This window comes from Dama dama, chromosome 20 (genome assembly GCF_033118175.1).
Source record: "Dama dama isolate Ldn47 chromosome 20, ASM3311817v1, whole genome shotgun sequence".
Lineage (NCBI taxonomy): Eukaryota > Metazoa > Chordata > Mammalia > Artiodactyla > Cervidae > Dama > Dama dama.
The window spans coordinates 35,738,151-35,759,368 of record NC_083700.1 but is presented as its reverse complement, the minus strand read 5'-3'; the positions used below and the strand labels follow the sequence as shown (position 1 = coordinate 35,759,368).

The 21,218-nt window shown below is 39.0% G+C and overlaps 1 protein-coding gene across 1 annotated transcript in view; it reads right to left on the bottom strand.

Annotated features, from left to right (window-relative positions):
* Positions 1–230: 230 nt before the first annotated feature.
* Positions 231–21,218, bottom strand: part of LOC133040970 (mitochondrial adenyl nucleotide antiporter SLC25A24) — a 62,487-nt gene continuing 41,499 nt past the window's right edge. The window contains exons 7-10 of the mRNA XM_061121260.1: positions 19,269–19,376; positions 17,636–17,803; positions 3,768–3,918; positions 231–2,307 (exon numbers count right to left, since the gene is read on the bottom strand). Of these exons, the coding sequence (XP_060977243.1) occupies positions 2,123–2,307; positions 3,768–3,918; positions 17,636–17,803; positions 19,269–19,376 (612 nt within the window). The 3' untranslated portion in view covers positions 231–2,122. The remainder of the gene's footprint in view (positions 2,308–3,767; positions 3,919–17,635; positions 17,804–19,268; positions 19,377–21,218) is intronic.

Genomic DNA, 21,218 nt, shown 5'->3' with positions numbered 1-21,218 from the left:
ATTTGGACATCACAAAAAACATCATCTTATACCAAAATGTATGACAGATTTAACAACTGTTGCGGGTGTTCAGAAAAGGCCAAAATATTTGGAAAGACTATAAAGAGTCTTACCCAATAATACTATAAACATTATTCAAACTGCTGCCAGTGATATCAACTGTATAACAGTCTTTTTTTTTTTTTTTGCCTCAGTTACACTATTTTTTTAAAATGAGGAAACAAGACATCTCAAAAACAAACATATATGTATTTTTAATTATAAATGTAAAGCAAATATGCAGTAATGCCAGAAATAAACTATTCTTGACTTTGGGCTCTTTTCAAAAAATTCAACATTTTTTCAAAAGATACAAGATACACAGATAAATCACATTCATACCTTACAAATGTTAAATAGAAAACAATTTAAATTCATAATGAACAATGAATGTTTTCAGTAGCCTGAAATTTTACTCATCCCATAATTTTATGAGTGAAAAAAAGAGCTAATCTAGTACCTTGTCATTTATGCATTACTCAAAAGTACAAACACCCTGAAGACAGAGTTTCACACTTATCATATGTATTATAAAAACATTGAGATATTTATCAGGCATAACAAATATAATGAAAACTATATGTTAGGATACATTTCACAAACACAAGTTCAACATTTCTCTTTGGTTTAGAAAACATGAGAGGTAGGTTCAAATAAAGTAAATGCCTAATTATGTCACCAGATTTTCACTAAAATGTTGGCAACTTATGACAGAAATTACTAGAAATCAAACTTGAGTTTAAGAATTACACTGAAAAGTGATAAGAATAATTTCAACTACTAAATAGTTGTCTAAGTCCTAATCATACAAATCAGAAAAGACAGTTGTTTATAAAAATGGCTTCAGTAAAATAAAATCATGCTCTCGCTTCATTTTAAGTTTTCTAAATCAAAACATGTTCCTAAAACTGGGGGCAAGAGAAAATATGAATGTACTTGTTTGTAAACTGGGCCTTCCATTTCATTATAGGCACCAAATATGCAGAATTAATATACACTATTTTTAATAAATACTATTCTCCTAGGTTCACACTGCCCAAGTTGGGAATTGCAGCGTCAAATAAACGGTGAGGGGGTAATAAGAATGCCATTCACCCATGATCAACCTACTTCATGTAATTAAGAAATTTCAGATAACTGGGAATGGCCTCCAGAAGCCTTCCTGGTGAAAACAGGAGTTTGATTCAAGTAGGAGACAAAGGACAAAGAGAAGAGAGATGCTCTTTAGAGGCTGATATAAGTAAAGGGGTTTTGTTTCCTGATACTTTTCAAAACAATGATAATAAACAGAATCTCTCAAATAAGTTGCCTTGCATCAACAATTTTCCAGTGATATGCTAATAAGCAGTGTGTCGTCCTGAAAACCAAACAATAGTACAAGCAAAATGGAGAAGTGGTCACTGAAATAAATATTATTTTATCACTCCTCCTTACACAAAAATTATATGAGTGGACTAGGGTATTCACATGCCTTGAAATTCTGCCATTTAACATTCATTCTTATTCTGCTTAAAGAAAGAATATAAACTCTATACCTATTTGGCTGCTGTAAGGTATGTTTTCATGCAATGATTCTCCATTAATGATCCTACAAGGAAATTTTAAGAAATTCAAAATATATGAACAATTTAAGTTTCCAAGTTTTCTGATCATTTTGTTTTTAAGAAAATGATATTTAAGTATAAAGGAACTGGCATAAACTTGAATCAACCAAAATAAAGACTAAAGATTTATAATTCTAGCACACAAAGCAAATTTAGTTCAAGAAAGTACATTTCTTCAGATTTAGGATTCTGGGCAGAGATTGTAGAAAGAACTAATAAGAAAAGATAAACTATAATTTTGTGGCCTTCTCAAAATTGTATGAGCTTATCAAAACTATGATTTTTTTAGACATTTCTGAATATATAAAATTGAGTCCAAATGTCTGAAATTATCATTGATATGCTCTTCCTTTTTGTGAAAAAAAAAATAATAATAAAGCTTCTTTCTGTCATAGATTTGTTTCAATTCTAGGAGAAAATGTCACTCTGGAGACGGTTGAAAGTTTCAGTAATCATGCTAAAGCAAAAAATTCAACATGTCATTTCTGAGTTACTCCTAAAGTTTGTTTCATATTTTCATAAACCACATAACTGATGCCTACAGCAGGGAGCACCTTCATAAAGTTTGGGGTGATGCCTCTGTAAAGTCCTGGCAGTCCTTCTTTAGAAATTATTCGTCGAAAGAGCCCAACCATGTTCAGCTGTGGGCTTCCTTCTATCATGGCTAGAAAATTAAAAAAAAAAAAAAGAATAAATCAGGCTAATTTAATATTCACACATTTTATTATGACTATATACAATTATGATTCAGAACAATACTCTAGAACACAATAAACAGATAAAATTTATTCCAAGGGTCCTCAAAAAGTGCCCCTTTATATAATTCTCCCTGGATAGCACCTAAGAGTGAGTGCTCTGGTAAGAATAACAATGGTACTATCGCTTTGTGTTAGATGTTGGGCTAATTACTTTATATACCAATCCTCCAAGGTAAGAGTTATTATACCCATCTAGTAAGTAAGGAATCTTAGAAAGATAGAGAAACTTGTCTCAACACACTTAGCCCGCAAGTGGGAGAGCTGACAGCTGATGGTCTCTCTCCTCTGTAAATAGAATGAAAACTGTGCAGTGTTTTAAGAATCAGCAACAACTATGTAAATCAGCTTGCATTTATCAAATTCTCAGTAAACGGTGGCTAGAGTTTTTATTATTATGGGACCTAAAACTTTTGAACTGTGATTCCTCCCCACTGTGGCACTGTCTCCTTGACTTTGATTACACCATGCCTCCTGGATCTCTTGTCATCCCACTAATTGTTCTCTTTGTTCACGATTTGCTGACTAGAATCCGCCTGCTAATGCAGGAGATGCAAGAGATGCAGGTTTGATCCTGGGTTGGGAAGATTCCCCCGGAGAAGGAAATGGCAACCCACTCCAGTATTCTTGCCTAGAGAATCCCATGGACAGAGGAGTCTGGAGGGCTACAGTCCATGGTGTCACAAAGAATCAGACACGACTGAGCACACATGCATGAATGCACTGCACTGCTATATTAAATAGCATGCATTCTGTGTCTCTCTTTTCTGTTTTATCCCTGGCCTATCTCATCCACTGTCATTTCTTTAAACAGTACACCCTGAACATCTGCACCTCTATCCCCAACCTCTCTTCCAAGTACCAACCACATCTCCCCCAACCAAGCAGTCAATCATTAAATAACCAACACTTCCAATGCAGATGATTTGTAAATACAATGTAAAGAGTGGACTGCATGGCACATTCCCATTTTACTTTTTGGATGTTTGGAAGTCTTTTCCCTGAGTATTTTCAATCCATGGTAGGTTGAGTCCTCAGATGCAGAGCCCACAAATGGGGACAGCCAACTGTACTCTTAAAACATGCATTCTCAACATAAGCAAGAAAATCTTACTCTATTTGTGCAGAAACCACAGATACATATACAGTATATGCATAGTGTATCTCTGCTATTAAGATTTCATGAAGAAGAACTGATTTAGAAAAGAATTTCTAAAAAGCTTCCTTAGGGAGACAATAATGTAAAAAAATCATTAAGAAATATTATCTTAAAACCACACTCTGCTGTCTCAGTGGAACTTGAGAGTTCCAGAAGTACGTTATTGATACCATACTTTTTATCAGTGTCCCACTTTCATTCAAAACTCACCTTGAGCCTGCATGCGTGTTCTCACCAAAGCCAAGGGGTAGCTGGCCAGCTGGCCACAGGTGCTGGATAAGGCACCACAGCCCAGCAACACCACGACTCCAGGGTTCACAGAGTCTTTGGCAAAATTATCTAGCCAATGAGACTTTAGGAGCTGCCAGAGAAACAGAAAGGAAAAATAATAAACAGCTACTCACAAGTGCTTGCACTCAACAGGGACATTCGCACGGCAACTCTCATCCTGATAGGATCAACAGGCTACACTTCTGCAACGCTGGGCAACCCGTTCCCAGGAGCAGCAGCCATTGCAGAGGCAACAGCTCTGTAGAGAAGCAGGGAAGTCACACCAGGGATTCAAAACACCGACAACTTGCCCTGGGTGCTCCCTTCCTTCTAAGTAAAGGTGAGGATCAATCGCACACCAAGGCAGGATCTAAACAATATTTCCTATAGTATCAATGAAAATAACATAATACTGTGAAGTGCATCTGACTTTTTACTTTACACATGTGTTATTTCATCCAGTTCTTCTACAGAAGCTCTACAAAAGGTGGAGCTATTCTTCTGATTTTAGAAATGACTCAGTGGAGTTTTTTTAAACAAGGGTACAGAATCAAGTGTACTGATCCACAGGCCATGCTTCTTCCTTATTATCCTGGATCCCTGTATTTCCATGAGCAGGCCATAATTGAGAGAAACTATATAAAATATATATGCTAATTTACTTTTTAAATAAAAATATCTTAAGTATCAAAATATATGGGGGAAATCATACATTACTTTAAATATTTTAAAGAAAAATTTAATTGCATTCTTGGACCTTACAATTATATAACACAAATAGCTTTATATATTTGGAAGCAAAAATTACATTTAAATATTTATTTAATATTCACTTAGTACTGTAATATATGATAATAAATAGAGTCATGAAGGCTAAAGACAACCATGTCTGAACTGCAGAAATAAGAGAAGTGATTGACTAGAAACTAATCAACTGTTTACACTGTGAAGACTAGAACAGGAGGAAAAAAGAGAGGAAAGCACACTCTTGAAACAATTAAAGTTCTATAAAATATATATGATCTTCCAAGTCCTTTCTGTTTATTCCATAATCCATTTTCTTCTCATGCTAAGGGCCATTATCATTCCCTATCTCTCAGGTCTCATTATATGTTTTAAATTTTTTACTTATTTATATTTCTGTCTGTCTCTCCTTCATTAGCTCTGTACCCCTCAAAATTCTGTCACCTTATGAAGATTCTCTGGCAACATCAGGGTCATAACAGGGTCCTGATTCAATAGGACTAGTGTCTCTATAAGAAGAAAACACCATAGAATTCACTCATTCACTCTCTCTCCCTCTGGGAACATAGCAAGAAGACAGCAGTCTGCAAGCCAGTAAGACAGCCTCCCTACGAACCAAATCAGCCAGAACCTTGATTTTGGATTTCTAGCCTCCAGAACTGTGAAGAAGTAATTTCTGTTGTTTAATCCACCCAGTCTCTGGGGATTTTTTGTGTTCTGGTTTTTGGTTTTTCTGGTTTTTTTTTTTTTTTTTTTTTGGCCATCCCGTACAGCTTGTGAGATCTTAGTTCCCCAATCAGGGATTGAATCTGGGGCCCTGGGCAGTGAGAGCACAGAGTCCCAATCACGGGACCACCTCAGAATTCTTGGTATCTAGTATTTTGTTATGGCAGTCCAAACAAACTAGCACACTCCCCAAAGCAATCAACATATTCAATGCAATCACTATTCAAATTTCAATCATACTGTTTGAAGAAATAAAAAGGAAAAATTCTAAAACTCAAATGGAATCTCAAGGGACCCCAGCTAGACAAAATAACCTTGAAAAAGAACAAAGTTGGAGGCCTCACACTTCCTGATTTCAATATATACTACAAAGCAACAGTAATCAAAATAGTGCCATGCTGGCATAAAGACAGCTACATAGATCAATAGAACAAAATAGAGAGCCCAGAAATAACTTCTCCACATTGGGCAAAGGACAGTCTCTTCTCAAATGGGAAAACAGGATATCCACAAGCAGAAAAATAAAGTTGGACCCTTATCTTACAACATACACAAAAAACTAACTCAAAAATAAGTTAAAGGTCTAAACATAAGACCTAATAGTATACAATTCCTAGGAGAAAACTCTGGGTAATAGAAGCTTTAGGACATTGAATTTGGCAACAATTTCTTGGATATGATGATACCAAAAGCGCAGGCAACAAAAGCAAAAATAGACAAATGGATTTCATCAACTTAAAAACTTCTGCACAGCAAAGGAAACAAGAGAGAAAAAAAGGCAACCTATGGAATAGGAGAATATATTTGCAAACCATATATCTGATAAGTAGTTAATATCCAAAATATATAAAGAACTTCTACAACTAAACAACAACAATTTTAAAAACCTAATTAAAAACTGGGCTAAAGACTTGAATAGACATTTCTCCAAAAAAATAAATAGATGGACAACAAGCATATTAAAAGATCCTCAACAACACTCATCATTAGAGAAATGCAGGTCAAAAGCACAATGAGATATTGTTTCACAACTGTTGGGACGGATACTATCAAAAAACCAGAAACTAACAAATATTAGTGAGGATGCAGAAAAGTATACAGTTAGTGGGAATGAAAAAGGGTGCAGTTTCTTTGCAAAATAGTTTGTTCCCCAAAAAGCTTAAATTAGATCTGATAGACTGAAGATTAGATCTGAATGCCTGAAGAACTACAGATGGAGGTTCAGATGGAGGTTTGTAACACTGTGCAGGAGGCCGTGATCAAAGTCATCCCCAAGAAAAAGAAATGCAAAAAGGTAAAATGGTTGTCTGAGGAGGTCTTACAAATAGCTGAGAAAAGAAGAGAAGTTGAAAGGCAGAGGAGAAAGGGAAAGATGCATACATCTGAAGGCAGAGTTCCAATGAATAGCAAGAGGAGATAATATAGCCTCCCTAAGTGATCAATGCAAAGATAGAGGAAAAAAATAAAATGGGAAGACTAGAGATCTCTTCAAGAAAATTAAAGATACCAAGGGAACATTTCATGCCAAGATGGGCTCAAAAAAGGACAGAAATGGTATGGACCTAACAGAAGCAGAAGATATTAAGAAGAGGTGGCAAGAATACAGAGAAGAACTATACAAAAAAAGATCTTCATGACACAGATAACCACGATGGTGTGATCACTGTCCTAGAGCCAGACATCATGGAATATGAAGTCAAGTGGGCCTTAGGAAGCATTGCTATGAACAAAGCTAGTGGAAGTGATGAAATTCCAGTTGAGCTACTTCAAATCCTAAAACTTGATGCTGTGAAAGTGCTGCACTCAATATGCCAGCAAATTTGGAAAACTCAGCAGTGGCTACAGGACTGGAAAAGGTCAGTTTTCATTCCAATCCCAAAGATAGGCAATGCCAAAGAATGCTCAAACTACTGCACAATTGCACTCATCTCACATGCTAGCAAAGTAATGCTCAAAATTCTCCAAGCTAGGCTTCAACAGTATATGAACCAAGAATATCCCAATGTACAAGCTGGATTTAGAAAAGGCAGAGGAACAAGGGATCAAACTGCCAACATCCATTGGATCATAGAAAAAGGAAGATAATTCCAGAAAAACATCTATTTCTGTTTCATTGACTACAGTAACGACTTTGACTGTGTGAATCACAACAAACTGTGGAAAATTCTTCAAGAGATGGGAATATCAGACTACCTTAACTGCCTCTTGAGAAATCAATATGCAGGTCAAGAAGCAACAGTTAGAACTGGACATGGAAAAACAGACTGGTTCCAAATTGGGAACCAGTATATTCCAATGTATATTCCAATATACATCAAGGCTGTATATTGTCAACCTGTTTATTTAATTTATATGCAGAGTCCATCATGTGAACTGCTGGGATGGATGAAGCACAAGCTGGAATCAAGATTGCTGGGAGAAATATCAATAACCTCAGATATGCAGATGACACCACCCTTATGGCTGAAGCAAAGAGGAACTAAAGAGCCTCTTGATGAAGGTGAAAGAGGAGAGTGAAAAAGCTGGCTTAAAACTCAACATTCAAAAAACTAAGATCATAGTATCTGGTCCCATCACTTCATGGGAAATAGATGGGGAAACAATGGAAACAGTGACAGACTTTATTTTCTTGGGCTCCAAAATCACTGAAGATGGTGACTGCAGCCATGAAATTAAAAGATGCTTGCTCCTTGGAAGAAAAGCTTTGACCAACCTAGACAGCATATTGAAAAGGAGAGACGTTACTTTGCTGACAAAGGTCCATCTAGTCAAAGCTATGGTTTTTCCAGTAGTCATGTATGGATGTGAGGGCTGGACCACTAAGAAAGCTGAGCATGAAAGAACTGATGCTTTTGAACTGTGGTATTTTGAACTCTTGAGAGTCCCTTGGACTGCAAGGAGGTCCAACCAGTCCATCCTAAAGGAAATCAGTCCTGAATATTCATTGGAAGGACTGATGTTGAAGCTGAAACTCCAATACTTTGGCCACCTGATGCGAAGAACTGACTCATTGGAAAAGACCCTTATTCTGGGAAAGATTGAAGGAGAAGGGGACAGCAAAGAATGAGATTGTTGGATGGCATCACCGACTCCATGAAAATGAATTTAAGCAAGTTCCAGGAGTTGCTGATGGACAGGGAAGCCTGGTGTGTTGCAGTCCATGGCATCCCAAAGAGTCAGACACGACTGAGTGACTGAACTGATGAAAAGTTTAACATGGAATTACTATATATGACCCAGCAATTCTACTGATAGGTATACACCCAAACGAACTGAAATCAGGGACTTGAAGAGATATTTGTATCCCTTTTTCTCAAAATGGGAAATTATCCTTGAAATTAATTCAACCCCTCAACAATGGATGGCATTCCAAGTTCCTCAACTTTGTCAGTAGTTTTTGTCCTTAAGACAAGCTCGGAAGGTAACAGAAACTTGAAACTCAAAGAAGTCCTTGAGAGACTTGGCAAAATCCACAACCCACATTGGGCAGATTCATCTGAGTCCCCCAATTCAAATTCAAATAGACCAGGTAAGCCTGTTCCTAACATCAAGCAATGTCCTTTAAATCCTGAAGCCTTAGCAAGAATTCAACAAATCATACAAGAATATAAGACACAAGACCTCATAGTCACCTACACTGGTCTCTGTAATATACCCATTCTCCCTATTGAGAAACCCCAAGGAGGAGAATGGAGATTTGCCCAAGATTTGAAAGCTATTCATAACACTGTCATTAATTGCTATCCAGTTGCCCTTGACCTTCATGCTCTTTTAATGGCAATTCCTACAGAGTAGTTTTTCACCATAATTGATCTCTGTAGCACCTTTTTTTTCAGCATCTCTGTGGATTGCGAAAGTCAAATGTTATGTGCTTTCATGTGGGAAGGACAATTCACCTGGACATGTCAGAAGTCTAGACTGAAAGCCCTACTTTTTACAGATCCTAAAAGCAGATTTAGCATCTGTCATTTTTCCATAAGTGCCCACCCTTTGCAATATGTTCTTCTCTTCTTCTCTTCCAAGGAAGCAAGTGAGCAAGTCTGCATCATCTTCTCAAGCTGTTAGCAACTGAAGGTCATGAAGGTCTCCAAAGAGAAATTACAACTTGTTCAAACACAGGTCATATACCTAGGACACCTGATCTCAGATTAAGGACATCTTTTAGACCCTACTAGGATTCAAAGTGTCTTAAATTTCCCACAGCCACAGACCAAAAGACAACTTTAGAACATCTGGAGGGGGCAGTCTTAAGATCGCGGAGGAATAGGATGGGGAGACCACGTTCTCCTCCAAAAATTCACTGAAAAATCATTTGAACACTGAGCAAATTCCACAAAAAAACTTCTGAATGCTGGCAGAGGACACCAGGCATCCAGAAAGGCAGCCCATTCTCTTCGAAAGGAGGTAGGACGAAATATAAAGATAAAGTGAAAGTGAAGTCGCTCAGTCGTGTCCAACTCTTTGCAACCCCACGGACACCAGGCTCCTCCATCCATGGGATTTTCTAGGCAAGAGTACTGGAGTGGGTTGCCAATTCCTTCTGCAGGGAATCTTCCTGACCCAGGGATTGAGCCCAGGTCTCCTGCATTGTAGACAGACGCTTTACTGTCTGAGCCACCAGGGCAGTCCATAAAAGATAAAAAGAGAGACAAAAGAGCTAGGGACAGAGACCTGACCCAGGGAGGGAGTTGTGAAGGAGGAGAAGTTTCCAAACATCAGGAAACCCTCTCACCGGCAGGTCTGTGGGGAGTTTTGGAATCTCAGAGGGCAACATAACTGGGAGGGAAAAAAAACAACAACCCACAGATTACGTGCCTAACCGCAACTCCCAGCAGAGAAGTAGCTCAGAGGCTCTCATCTGCCAGCAGCAAGTGGGGGCTGAACAGGGAGACGCAGGCTGCATTGCTTAGGGTAAGGACCAGGCCTGAGTGCCCTGAGGACTATCTGAGGGAGCTAACCTGAGATAACAACCCGAACTATGGGATAGCCAGAGGGAGAGAAAAAAAAGAGAGAGAGAGAACTTTCCTGCAAAAAGCTCTAAACTAAGGCACTGCCAGGCCGGCTCACAGAACAAAGGATTGAGTGAATACCAGAGGAGAGCTAGCCAGGTGTGGACCAGCCCATCCCCTGCTGGAGGCAGAGAGGCAGGCAGGTGACACCCAGAGCCAGAAGGTGAGGGGCAATCTCAGCCCCAGGGATGGCATCCTCTACTAAACTGCAAGCAGGCTCCCAGTTGCTAACCAAATCTTCCTGGGATCCTGACTGGTTGACATCCGCCAGGAGGGCCGCAGCCAGAGATCAGCTCCCCAGTGGAGACACATGGCACACCTGAGATGATGCTCCCGCTGCACACCCAAGAAACCAAGCGGCTGGGACCAGAGAGGTGAAAAGACACACCCCCCACCTGGGGAGAGTGTGCTCACTAAGCACCTGGTTGCCTGAGCTGGTTGGACCTGGGAAGGGCACAAAACTCAGGCCCAACCAAGTCTGTGCCTTTGTGGAGTACCTGAGAACCTGAACCTGAGCAGCTTAGACCTGGGAAGTGCATGCAACCCAGGACCCACTTTAGACAGTTGCCCTGCAGAGCAACTTGGAGCCTGAGCAGTGTAGACTGGGAAAGCACACACACCATGAGCAGGGGCAAACCCAGTGTGGCCCAGACACTGCGAGCACTCCCCACACTCGCCAGTAATGTTTGCAGTGTTCCTCCCTCCCCACAGCACGACTGAGCAAGTGAGCCTAAATAAGTGACCAACTTCACCCCTTGTGTCAGGGCAGAAATTAGACACTGCAGAGACTTGCAAACAGAGGAAGCCAAAATAAACAAAGAAGAGGGCACCGCTTTGGAAGTGACTGGTACAACAGATTAAAACTCTGTAGTTAGCACCGACTACATTGGAAAGGGCCTACAGACCTTGAGAAGAAGTATAACCTGTTGCCAAAAAGTTAGAGAAGAGCTAACACCTATCTTACTCAAACTCTTCCAGAAAATTGCAGAGAAAGGTAAACTTCCAAACTCATTCTATGAGGCCACCATCACCCTAATACCAAAATCAGACAAAGATGCTGCAAAAAGAGAAAACTACAGGTCAATATCACTGATGAAAACAGATGCAAAAACCCTTAACAAAATTCTAGCAAACAGAATCCAACAACATATTAAAAAGATCATACATCATGACCAAGTGGGCTTTATCCCAGGGATGCAAGGATTCTTCAATATCTGCAAATCAATCAATGTGATACACCACATTAACAAAATGAAAGATAAAAACCATATGATTATCTCAATAGATGCAGAGAAAGCCTTTGACAAAATTCAACATCCATTTATGATAAAAACCCTCCAGAAAGCAGGCATAGAAGGAACATATGTCAACATAATAAAAGCCATATATGATAAATCCACAGGAAATATTATCCTCAATGGTGAAAAATTGAAAGCATTTCCCCTAAAATCAGGAACAAGACAAGGGTGCCCACTCTCATCACTACTATTCAGCATAGTTTTGGAAGTTTTAGCCACAGCAATCAGAGCAGAAAAAGAAATAAAAGGAATCCAGATTGGAAAAGAAGAAGTAAAACTCTCACTGTTTGCAGATGATATAATCCTCTACATAGAAAACCCTAAAGACTCCACCAGAAAATTGCTAGAGCTAATCAATGAATATAGTAAAGTTGCAGGATATAAAATTAACACACAGAAATCCCTTGCATTCCTATACACTAACAATGAGAAAACAGAAAGAGAAATTAAGGAAATAATCCCATTCACCATTGCAACAAAAAGAATAAAACACTCAGGAATAAATCTACTGAAAGAAACAAAAGACTTATATACAGAAAACTATAAAACATTGATGAAAGAAATCAAAGAGGACACAAATAGATGGAAGAATATACCATGTTCATGAATTGAAAGAATCAATATAGTGAAAATGAGTATACTACCCAAAGCAATCTATAGATTCAATGCAATCCCTATCAAGCTACCAACAGTATTTTTCAAAGAACTGGAACAAATAATTTCACAATTTGTATGGAAATACAAAAAACCTCGAACAGCAAAGCAATCTTGAGAAAGAAGAATGGAACTGGAGGAATCAACCTGCTTGACTTCAGGCTATACTACAAAGCTACAGTCATCAAAACAGTATGGTACTGACACAAAGACAGAAATATAGGTCAATGGAACAAAATAGAAAGCCCAGAGATAAATCCACGAACCTATGGACACCTTATCTTTGACAAAAGAGGCAAGAATATACAATGGAGAAAAGACAATCTCTTTAACAAGTAGTGCTGGGAAAACTGGTCAACCACTTGTAAAAGAATGAAACTAGAACACTTTCTAACACCAAACACAAAAATAAACTCAAAATGGATTAAAGATCTAAATGTAAGACCAGAAACTATAAAACTTCTAGAGGAAAACATAGACAAAACACTCTCTGATATAAATCACAGCAGGATCCTCTATGACCCACCTCCCAGAGCAATGGAAATAAAAGCAAAAATAAACAAATGTGACCTAATTAAACTTAAAACCTTTTACACAACGAAGGAAAGTATAAGCAAGGTGAAAAGACAGCCTTCAGAATGGGAGAAAATAATAGCAAATGAAGCAACTGACAAAGAATTAATCTCAAAAATATATAAGCAGATCCTGCAGCTCAATTCCAGAAAAATAAATGACCCAATCAAAAAATGGGCCAAAGAACTAAACAGACATTTCTCCAAAGAAGACATACAGATGGCTAACAAATACATGAAAAGATGCTCAGTATCACTCATTATCAGAATAATGCAAATCAAAACCACAATGAGGTACCATCTCATACCAGTCAGAAGGGCTGCTATCCAAAAGTCTACAAGCAATAAATGCTAGAGAGGGTGCGGAGAAAAGGGAACCCTCTTACACTGTTGGTGGGAATGCAAACTAGTACAGCCACTATGGAGAACAGTGTGGAGATTCCTTAAGAAACTGGAAATAGAACTGCCATACGACCCAGCAATCCCACTGCTGGGCAAACACACTGAGGAAACCAGAACTGAAAGAGACACATGTACCCCAATGTTCATCACAGCACTGTTTACAATAGCCAGGACATGAAAGCAACCTATATGTCCATCAGCAGATGAATGGACAAGAAAGCTGTGGTGCATATCACAATGGAATATTACTCAGCTATTAAAAAGAATCCATTTGAATCAGTTCTGATGAGGTGGATGAAACTGGAGCCTGTTATACAGAGTGAAGTAAGTCAAAAAAGAAAAACACCAATACAGTATACTAATGCATATATATGGAATTTAGAAAGATGGTAACGATGACCCTATATGCGAGACAGCAAAAGAGACACAGATGTAAAGAACAGTCTTTTGGACTCTGTGGGAGAAGGCAAGGGTGGTATGATTTGAGAGAATAGCATTGAAACATGTATATTATCATATGTGAAACAGACTGCCAGTCCAGGTTTGATGCATGAGACAGGGTGCTCAGGGCTGGTGCACTGGGATGATCCTGATGGATGGGATGGGGAGGGAGGTGGGAGGGGGGTTCAGGATGGGGAACACATGTACACCCTAACTGATTCATATCAGTGTATGGCAAAAAGCATCACAATATTGTAAAGTAACTAGCCTACAATTAAAATAAATAAATTAATTTTAAAAAATAAATAAAGTCCAACAGCCTAAAATAAATAAATAAAACATCTTGAGCTGACCAAACACTATAGACACTTGAGCTGACCAAACACTTTTAGTTGCCCAGCCTCTTTATTCATTGCTCAAAGCTCAAAGACAAGATCCTTTAGAGTAGGAAGAAAACATCTTTATAGCTCCAGAGCCTGAGAAGTAGACTTTCTTGTCTCCTGCTTTGCTGCTGCTGCTGCTGCTAAGTCGCTTCAGTCGTGTCCGACTCTTTGTGACCCCATAGATGGCAGCCCACCAGGCTCCCCCATCCCTGGGATTCTCCAGGCAAGAACACTGGAGTCGGTTGCCATTTCCTTCTCCAATGCATGAAAGTGAAAAGTGAAAGGGAAGTCGCTCAGTCGTGTCCGACTCTTAGCGACTCCATGGACTGCAGACTACCAGGCTCCTCCGTCCATGGGATTTTCCAGGCAAGAGTGTCTCCTGCTTTAGGACATTCTAATTATCAGCTTCCTTTTTTCTACCTCATGTACAAGAGCCGAGAAATGCATTAGGATTGCTTACTCAAAGGCACAGAGGTCAACACCAATCCCTTGGCTATGACACTCAACAATCGGATCTGTGGCCAGAGGTCTGTCTCCAAGCATAACAGCTATTTCAGAAGCAGCAGCCCTTACAACATAACCGAGGAAATGGTTACAGTCTCTCCACTTATCATCTATGTTCCCCCATGCAACAGGAGGTTTGCTCAAATCTCATTGCACTCAATACCTTTCTGCAAGCTGTCTTACCCCATATGAAATGTCATTACTAACTTGTGACATAACCCTTTCCTGCTACAACAACCTCAACCTTGCAACTCTTCTCCCTTTACATGGTGGCAAAACTACTCTGTCTGATCCTAACTGGTCAGTTATTAACCCTTAGCAGTGACTTACAAGAAATCCTTGTTACTGATGGTTCTAGATTCAAAAATGGCAAAGAAAATGGTGTGGGGTATGCAGTCATTTGCTCCTTTGAAGTAACGAGGCAGTGTCACTGCTGAACACTACTTCAGCCCAGCAGACAGAAATCCCTGCTTTAACTGGAGATTGCACCCTATCAGAAACTGAAACTGTGAATACCTATACAGATAGTCACTTTGGCATGAGAGTAGTTCTTGGCTTTGGTATGCTTTAGAAACAAAAGGATTCTTAACCTAGGGAGAAGCCAGATTAAGAATAAAAATTGGGTCAAAAGACTGTTGGAATCAATCCAGCTTCCATTTGTCCTAACCATCATTAGGGCACCTGGGCATCCAAAATTAAATTCAGATGACAACACGGTAAAGCAATTATCCTCTAATTTAAAAAAAAAAAAAAAAAACTTTTTAAATTCAGATGAAACCAAAGGAAATAACTTGGTGATCAGGCCACAAGGACAACTTCCTTATGAGTCACCAAATCTGCCCAAGAGTCATTTCCTGAATATCTCCCTGTTGCTCAAATGTTGTCTAACCCTATGACACTGACTCTTTGAAGTAAGCATTGGAGAATAAAAGTTCTCCCCAACAAGGAACAGGACTTTATGGCACAGGTCAATCCCAGTGATATGAGACAAAGCAAACCTCTAAGTTGTTTGGCAATGCTTTTAGAGAATGATCTTGATCAAAAGGACGATCTGTGGAATAAAATGGAGTCATTTATGTCAAGGGGTTTTAAAATGAAGCCAAAAGGCCATTCAAGAGTTAGGCCTTATGTACGTCTCACCAAGTGGAACCATGAACTTAAGAACTGGGCCACACCACAGATAGTCCAAGGACTCTGCAAGAACACTGACAACTTGTCACAGTAATGAATTCTTACCTCCCTCCAGTGATAGCCTTAGCCATCAACCATGTTTAGCCAACTAAATTCTGCTTTCAGCTCCCTCTAAAATTCTTTGTAATGCAAACCTCCCTTCTTTGCCATTAAAAACCCCTTTTACTCCCTAGCAGACACTGTTGAGATTGCTACCCAAATCTGGGTGCACTGAATTGCAATTCTTTGATCCCAAATAAATGATTTGTGCTTATTTCATTCCTCCTAGGTTTCTTCAGGATGGCAAGTGCAAAGAATAAATCTGTGCTACCCACATCAGTCTCTTGGCTTTATCAATATGAAATTTTTACAAACCAAAGAAAATATGCCATTTTTGCTTATTATCTCTCTCTTCAAAATCCCTAGTATCATCTTCCAAGCTGAACAACTACATCTGTAATAAATTTTTTAAAGTATAACTAATTTACAATGTTGTGTTAGCTTCAGGTATACAGCAAAGTGATTTAGTTATACAGTATTTTTCTTCAAATTATTTTCCATTATAGGTTATTACAAGACATTGAATACAGTTTCCTGTGCTATACAGTAGCTCAGTGGTAAAGAATCCACCTGCCAATGCAGGAGACACGGGTTTGATCCCTGGACTGGGAAGATCCCCTGGAGAAGGTAGTGGCAACCCTTTCCAGTATTCTTGCCTCATGAGTAGAGGAGCCTGGCAGGCTACAGTCCACTGGGTCGCAAAGAGTCAGACACTACTGAGCAACTAAACAAAACAAGGTCCAAGGTCCATCCATGTTGCTGGAAATGACACTATTTCATTTTTTATGGCTGAGTTTCCATTGTGTATAAATACATATTCTTTATCCATTCATCTGTTGATGGACCTTAGGTAGCTTCCATGTCTTGGCTAAATAGTGCTGATATGAACGCTGAGGTGCATGTATCTTTTCAAATTAAAGTTTTCTCTGGATACACACCCAGGAATGGAACTGCAGAAGCATATGGTAGCTCTATTTTTAGTTTTTTTTAAGGAACTTTCATACTGCTTTCCATAGTGGTTGTGCCAACTAACATTCCTACCAACAGTGTGCAAGGATTCCCTTTTTTACACACTGTGTCTGGCATTTATTATTTTTAGACTTTTTTAATGATGGCCAACTGACTGCTGTGAGGTGATACTTCACTGTAGCTTTGATCTACATTTCCCCAATAATTAGTGATATTGAGCATATTTTCATGTGCCTGTTGGCCATCTATATGTCTTCTTGGGAGAAATGTTTGTTTAGGCCTTTTGCTCATTTTTTGATTGGGCTGTTTCTTGATATTAAGCTGTTTGTGAATTTTGAAAATTAACCCCTCACTGGTAGCACTGTTTGCAAATATTCTATCCTAGTCTACAGGTAGTCTTTTCATGTTGTTTATGGCTTCCTTTGTTGTGCAAAAGCTTTTTAAGTTTAATTAGGTTCCATTTGTTTATTTTTGTTTTTATTTCCCTTACTCTAGGAGATGGGTCCAAAAAAATATTTCTGTGATTTATGTTGAAGAGTTGTTCTACTGATGTTTTCCTCTAGGAGTTTTATGGTATCCACCCTTAGCACTTTAATCTATTTTTATTTTATTTTTGTATATGGTATTAGAGAATTAAACAACTATATCTGAATGTGAGTCTATTATCTTCATTAATAAAAATAATTAACAGGGAAATCTAATACAAAAGATCACAGGCATATAGGGTCTCAGAAAGATCAAAGAATACACCCTTGAATCTACTTTCATTTACAAACTGTTTCCTGGCAGACATGTACTTCTCTATATAAAGTCAAATTCTAACAATGAGAACTACTCAACTATATTGTTGGATTCAAAAGATTGCTACAAACTCACCTCATATACAGCAAGATCTATACCTGCATAAGGTATGATGCCTAATAAATTGGGAACATAACCTTTGTAAAAAGCTCCCATGCCTTCAAATTTCAAAATCTTCTTGGCACAATCAAACATTCCAGAGTATTGTCCAGTTCTGCCTACAGCCAGCCTGGTTTTCAGAACCTGGTTATGAAAGAATATAACAAATATTATTCACACTAATGCTATCATCATAGAATTTGAAATAAGCAATTTTACAAAGAACAAATACCTAGCATATATTGTCACTCAAATGACTGTCCAATTTGTTGATGTATTTATTGATGTAAGAAACTCTTATACAGTATCTCTCTTGAGGGTCTAAGACCAGAGTCAAGAAAATGCTTTAGTTGTAAAGAGAATCTGAATTAGGGCAGTGGCAGAGGAAACAGAAGATAATCTACTGATATCTTAACAAAACTGTGACAAATTAGATATGGAGGGTGGGGGAAATGGCAGTGTAAAGGATGACTCTAGAGTTTCTAGCATGGAACTCAGGATGTGGCCAGCAGGATAGAGGGAAGGTGATGCTATTAACTGAGATGGAGGATGTAAGAGGAAGCTTAGATTTTAATTAGGATATTTTTTGAGGGGTGTGGGGAGTAATATGAACAATAATATTAAGATGCTTGAAGGAAAGCTATATTAACATACATACCATAAAGATGGAAATTAAAGGTATTTCTTAGGTCTTTTCCATTATGAAAAAAACCTTTGTAGTATCAGTAAAGATAGCCACATCTACGATATTATCTTTACCCTAAAAGAGGAGCTGGTGAACTTCTTCTATAAAGAATATTTTAGTTTTTGCAGGACTAAAATACCAGGTCTCTGTTGCAAATTCTTTGGTTTTGTATTTTGTTGTTTTGTTTTTTAAACCATCTTAGAAAGGCAAAAATGCAAAAACCAAAAAAAAAGGCTGTACCAAATAGTTCACAGATCCATGGTTTGCTAATCTACGCTCTAATGGAAGGATGCCCAGCTAGGTTACCATCACCTAATCTAATTCTAAGGTTCCATTATGGAATTTATGGTACAGAAACTCTTTAGAGTGAATTGGGTGTTCTAATTCTTATTAACACTATTGCAGCCAGCCTCCAAGATAAACCCCAACTCTCCCAGCCTCCTGGTATTTATGCCATGTGTATCCCCTTCCACAGTCTACCAGGGGCAGTCTGTGCAACCTACAGAGTAGAGCAGATGTGACCAAAGAGTGCAATTTCCATCTTGGGTGTTCTCTTTGATAACTGATTTGGAAAAAAATACAGCTACCATGTTATGAGGATACACAAGCATCCTATGGAGAGGCGAGGCCCATGCAATAAGGAACTGATATCTTCAACCAACAGCTATGGAGCCCTGGCAATACACACATGAATAAACTTAAAAGGAGGTCCATCCCCCATTGATACCTGCAGGGACTGCAGCCCTGGCTGACACCCTGACTGCAGGTTGTGAGAAATCCTGAACCAGAGGCCAGATTCCTGACCCACAGAAACTATGAGATGATAAATATGTTTTAAACTGTTAATTTTGGGATAACCTATTATGCAACAATAGATAAAAATACAAACACTATTAATACAATAGACTTCACAATAGTACTTACCTCCATAGGATAAATAAAAGTCTGTGCAGTTGCTCCAGCCATGGAACCAGATACAAATCTCTCAAAGGTTCCTATTTTTTGTCCTTCCTCAGTAAGCAACTTCTTGTACTGTGTAAATGAAGTTTTAAATGCACATTAATATTTGCTATAGAATGAACTGTGTTCTTCCCCCCACTTCTCCCACCCCCAACAGATTCATATTTTGAAACTGCATTAACCTCCAATGCATGGTATCTGGAGATGGGGCCTTTGGGAGAAATTACGGTCTGATCATGAGATAGGGCCCTCACGACAGGGTTAGTGTTCTTACAAGTGACATCAGAGTTCTCTTTCCCTTACTCTCACATACATGTTCAATCTCGTCCTCCCTCCCTCCCCTTCACTTCTCTCTGCCTCTCCCTTTCTCTCTATCTCCCCCCTCGCCCAACATGAATCCACCAAGGAAAGGCCATGTGAACAAACAGTGAAAGGGTGGCCATCTGCAAGCCAAAATGACAGCCCTCACCAGAAACCAAACTGATCAGCACCTTGATGACAGAACTCCCCAGATCTAGAACCATGAGAAATAAACTTCCATTTTTTAAACCACCCAGCATATGGTGCTCTGTTATGGCAGCCCAGGCTAAGACAATACCAAAACACAAATCAGCTCCTAGAAATCAATTAATTGACAACACAATGTTTCTCAAAATGCACACACTGCATTAACAGTATCTAACAGAAAAGCAAGGCTTGAATGCTAATAGACTCATTTACTGGAGAGTGATTTTCAAGTTAGAATTCCACAAAACACAGATGGTCCACAGAAGTGACCCTGTAGCTCTTTTGCTGAAACAGAATCACAGCATTCTTTTCCAGCTGCACAGGTTAATAAAGTGCTCACAGCTTTCAGATACTGTCCCCATGGTTTTCACCAATACAAATAAAACAAATCAGTAACGAACACACAATAAAACAACTTAGAAAAACAGTTTTTGTAGATAATACATATGATTACACTAACAAATCAACCCCAGACCCCTCGGCCCGCCAGAACTAAAACAAGTGACAAGGCTGATCTGGCCACAGGTGGAAGTCTGGCACAAGTGCAGCCAAAATACCGATGGGGCAGGATGTTAATATCATGGGCTCCAAAGGCAGGCAGGCCTGAACTGGAACCCTAGAACTATATGGCTCTGAGTAAGTTCACAAACATACCCAAACTGCAGGTGCCTCATCTGTGATAACAAGACCTATACCAAACCGGGTTGTGGAAAGAATTATTAGGTAATACATATAACACAGCACAGTGCTGGGCAAATGTTCAATAAACATTGTTGTTGTTATTATTATCATTATCATCTTTATACAGCTCGGAGAGAAAACCTCTGCCCAAATTAGACTGATTAGAAGCCACGCAAATCAGATTCTTTCTCCTAGAACTGTGACACGGGTCTACACGTGTGATTAGGCACTGATACCAGCGGGGGAAACAGACAAAGTGACAAAGCAGCAGACACATGGAGAAGGGACAGGTCAGCGAGGCTCCACTTCTGCACGCCCTGAGGCTCCTCCCCTCAATGCCCCAGGCATCCCCACAGGGACCCCTACCGCCACCCCTACCTGGCTTTCCTGAGCCAGCCAGAGTTCAATTCCTTAAGATCAGAGGAACTTAGTGCAAAATTACAGGAATACTGTGTCCTAGTAAAGTTGTGCTTCTCTGCTCATGATAAAAATTAAATACAATTTCAAAAAGTTCCCCAAATGGCAGATATCTGCCTCCCTCAAAAGTCAATGTTTCCATGGGCTCTATTTCTTGAACTACATCATAATTTAATAACCAAAACTCCTCTTCTGCGTAGGCCCTATTAATTTTCCTATATGTTAGATCATCACAATCATTAAATACAATTTATCGAAAACCATCCTGCATATGAATAGGAACCTTGAAGACATTATCTTTTATATACT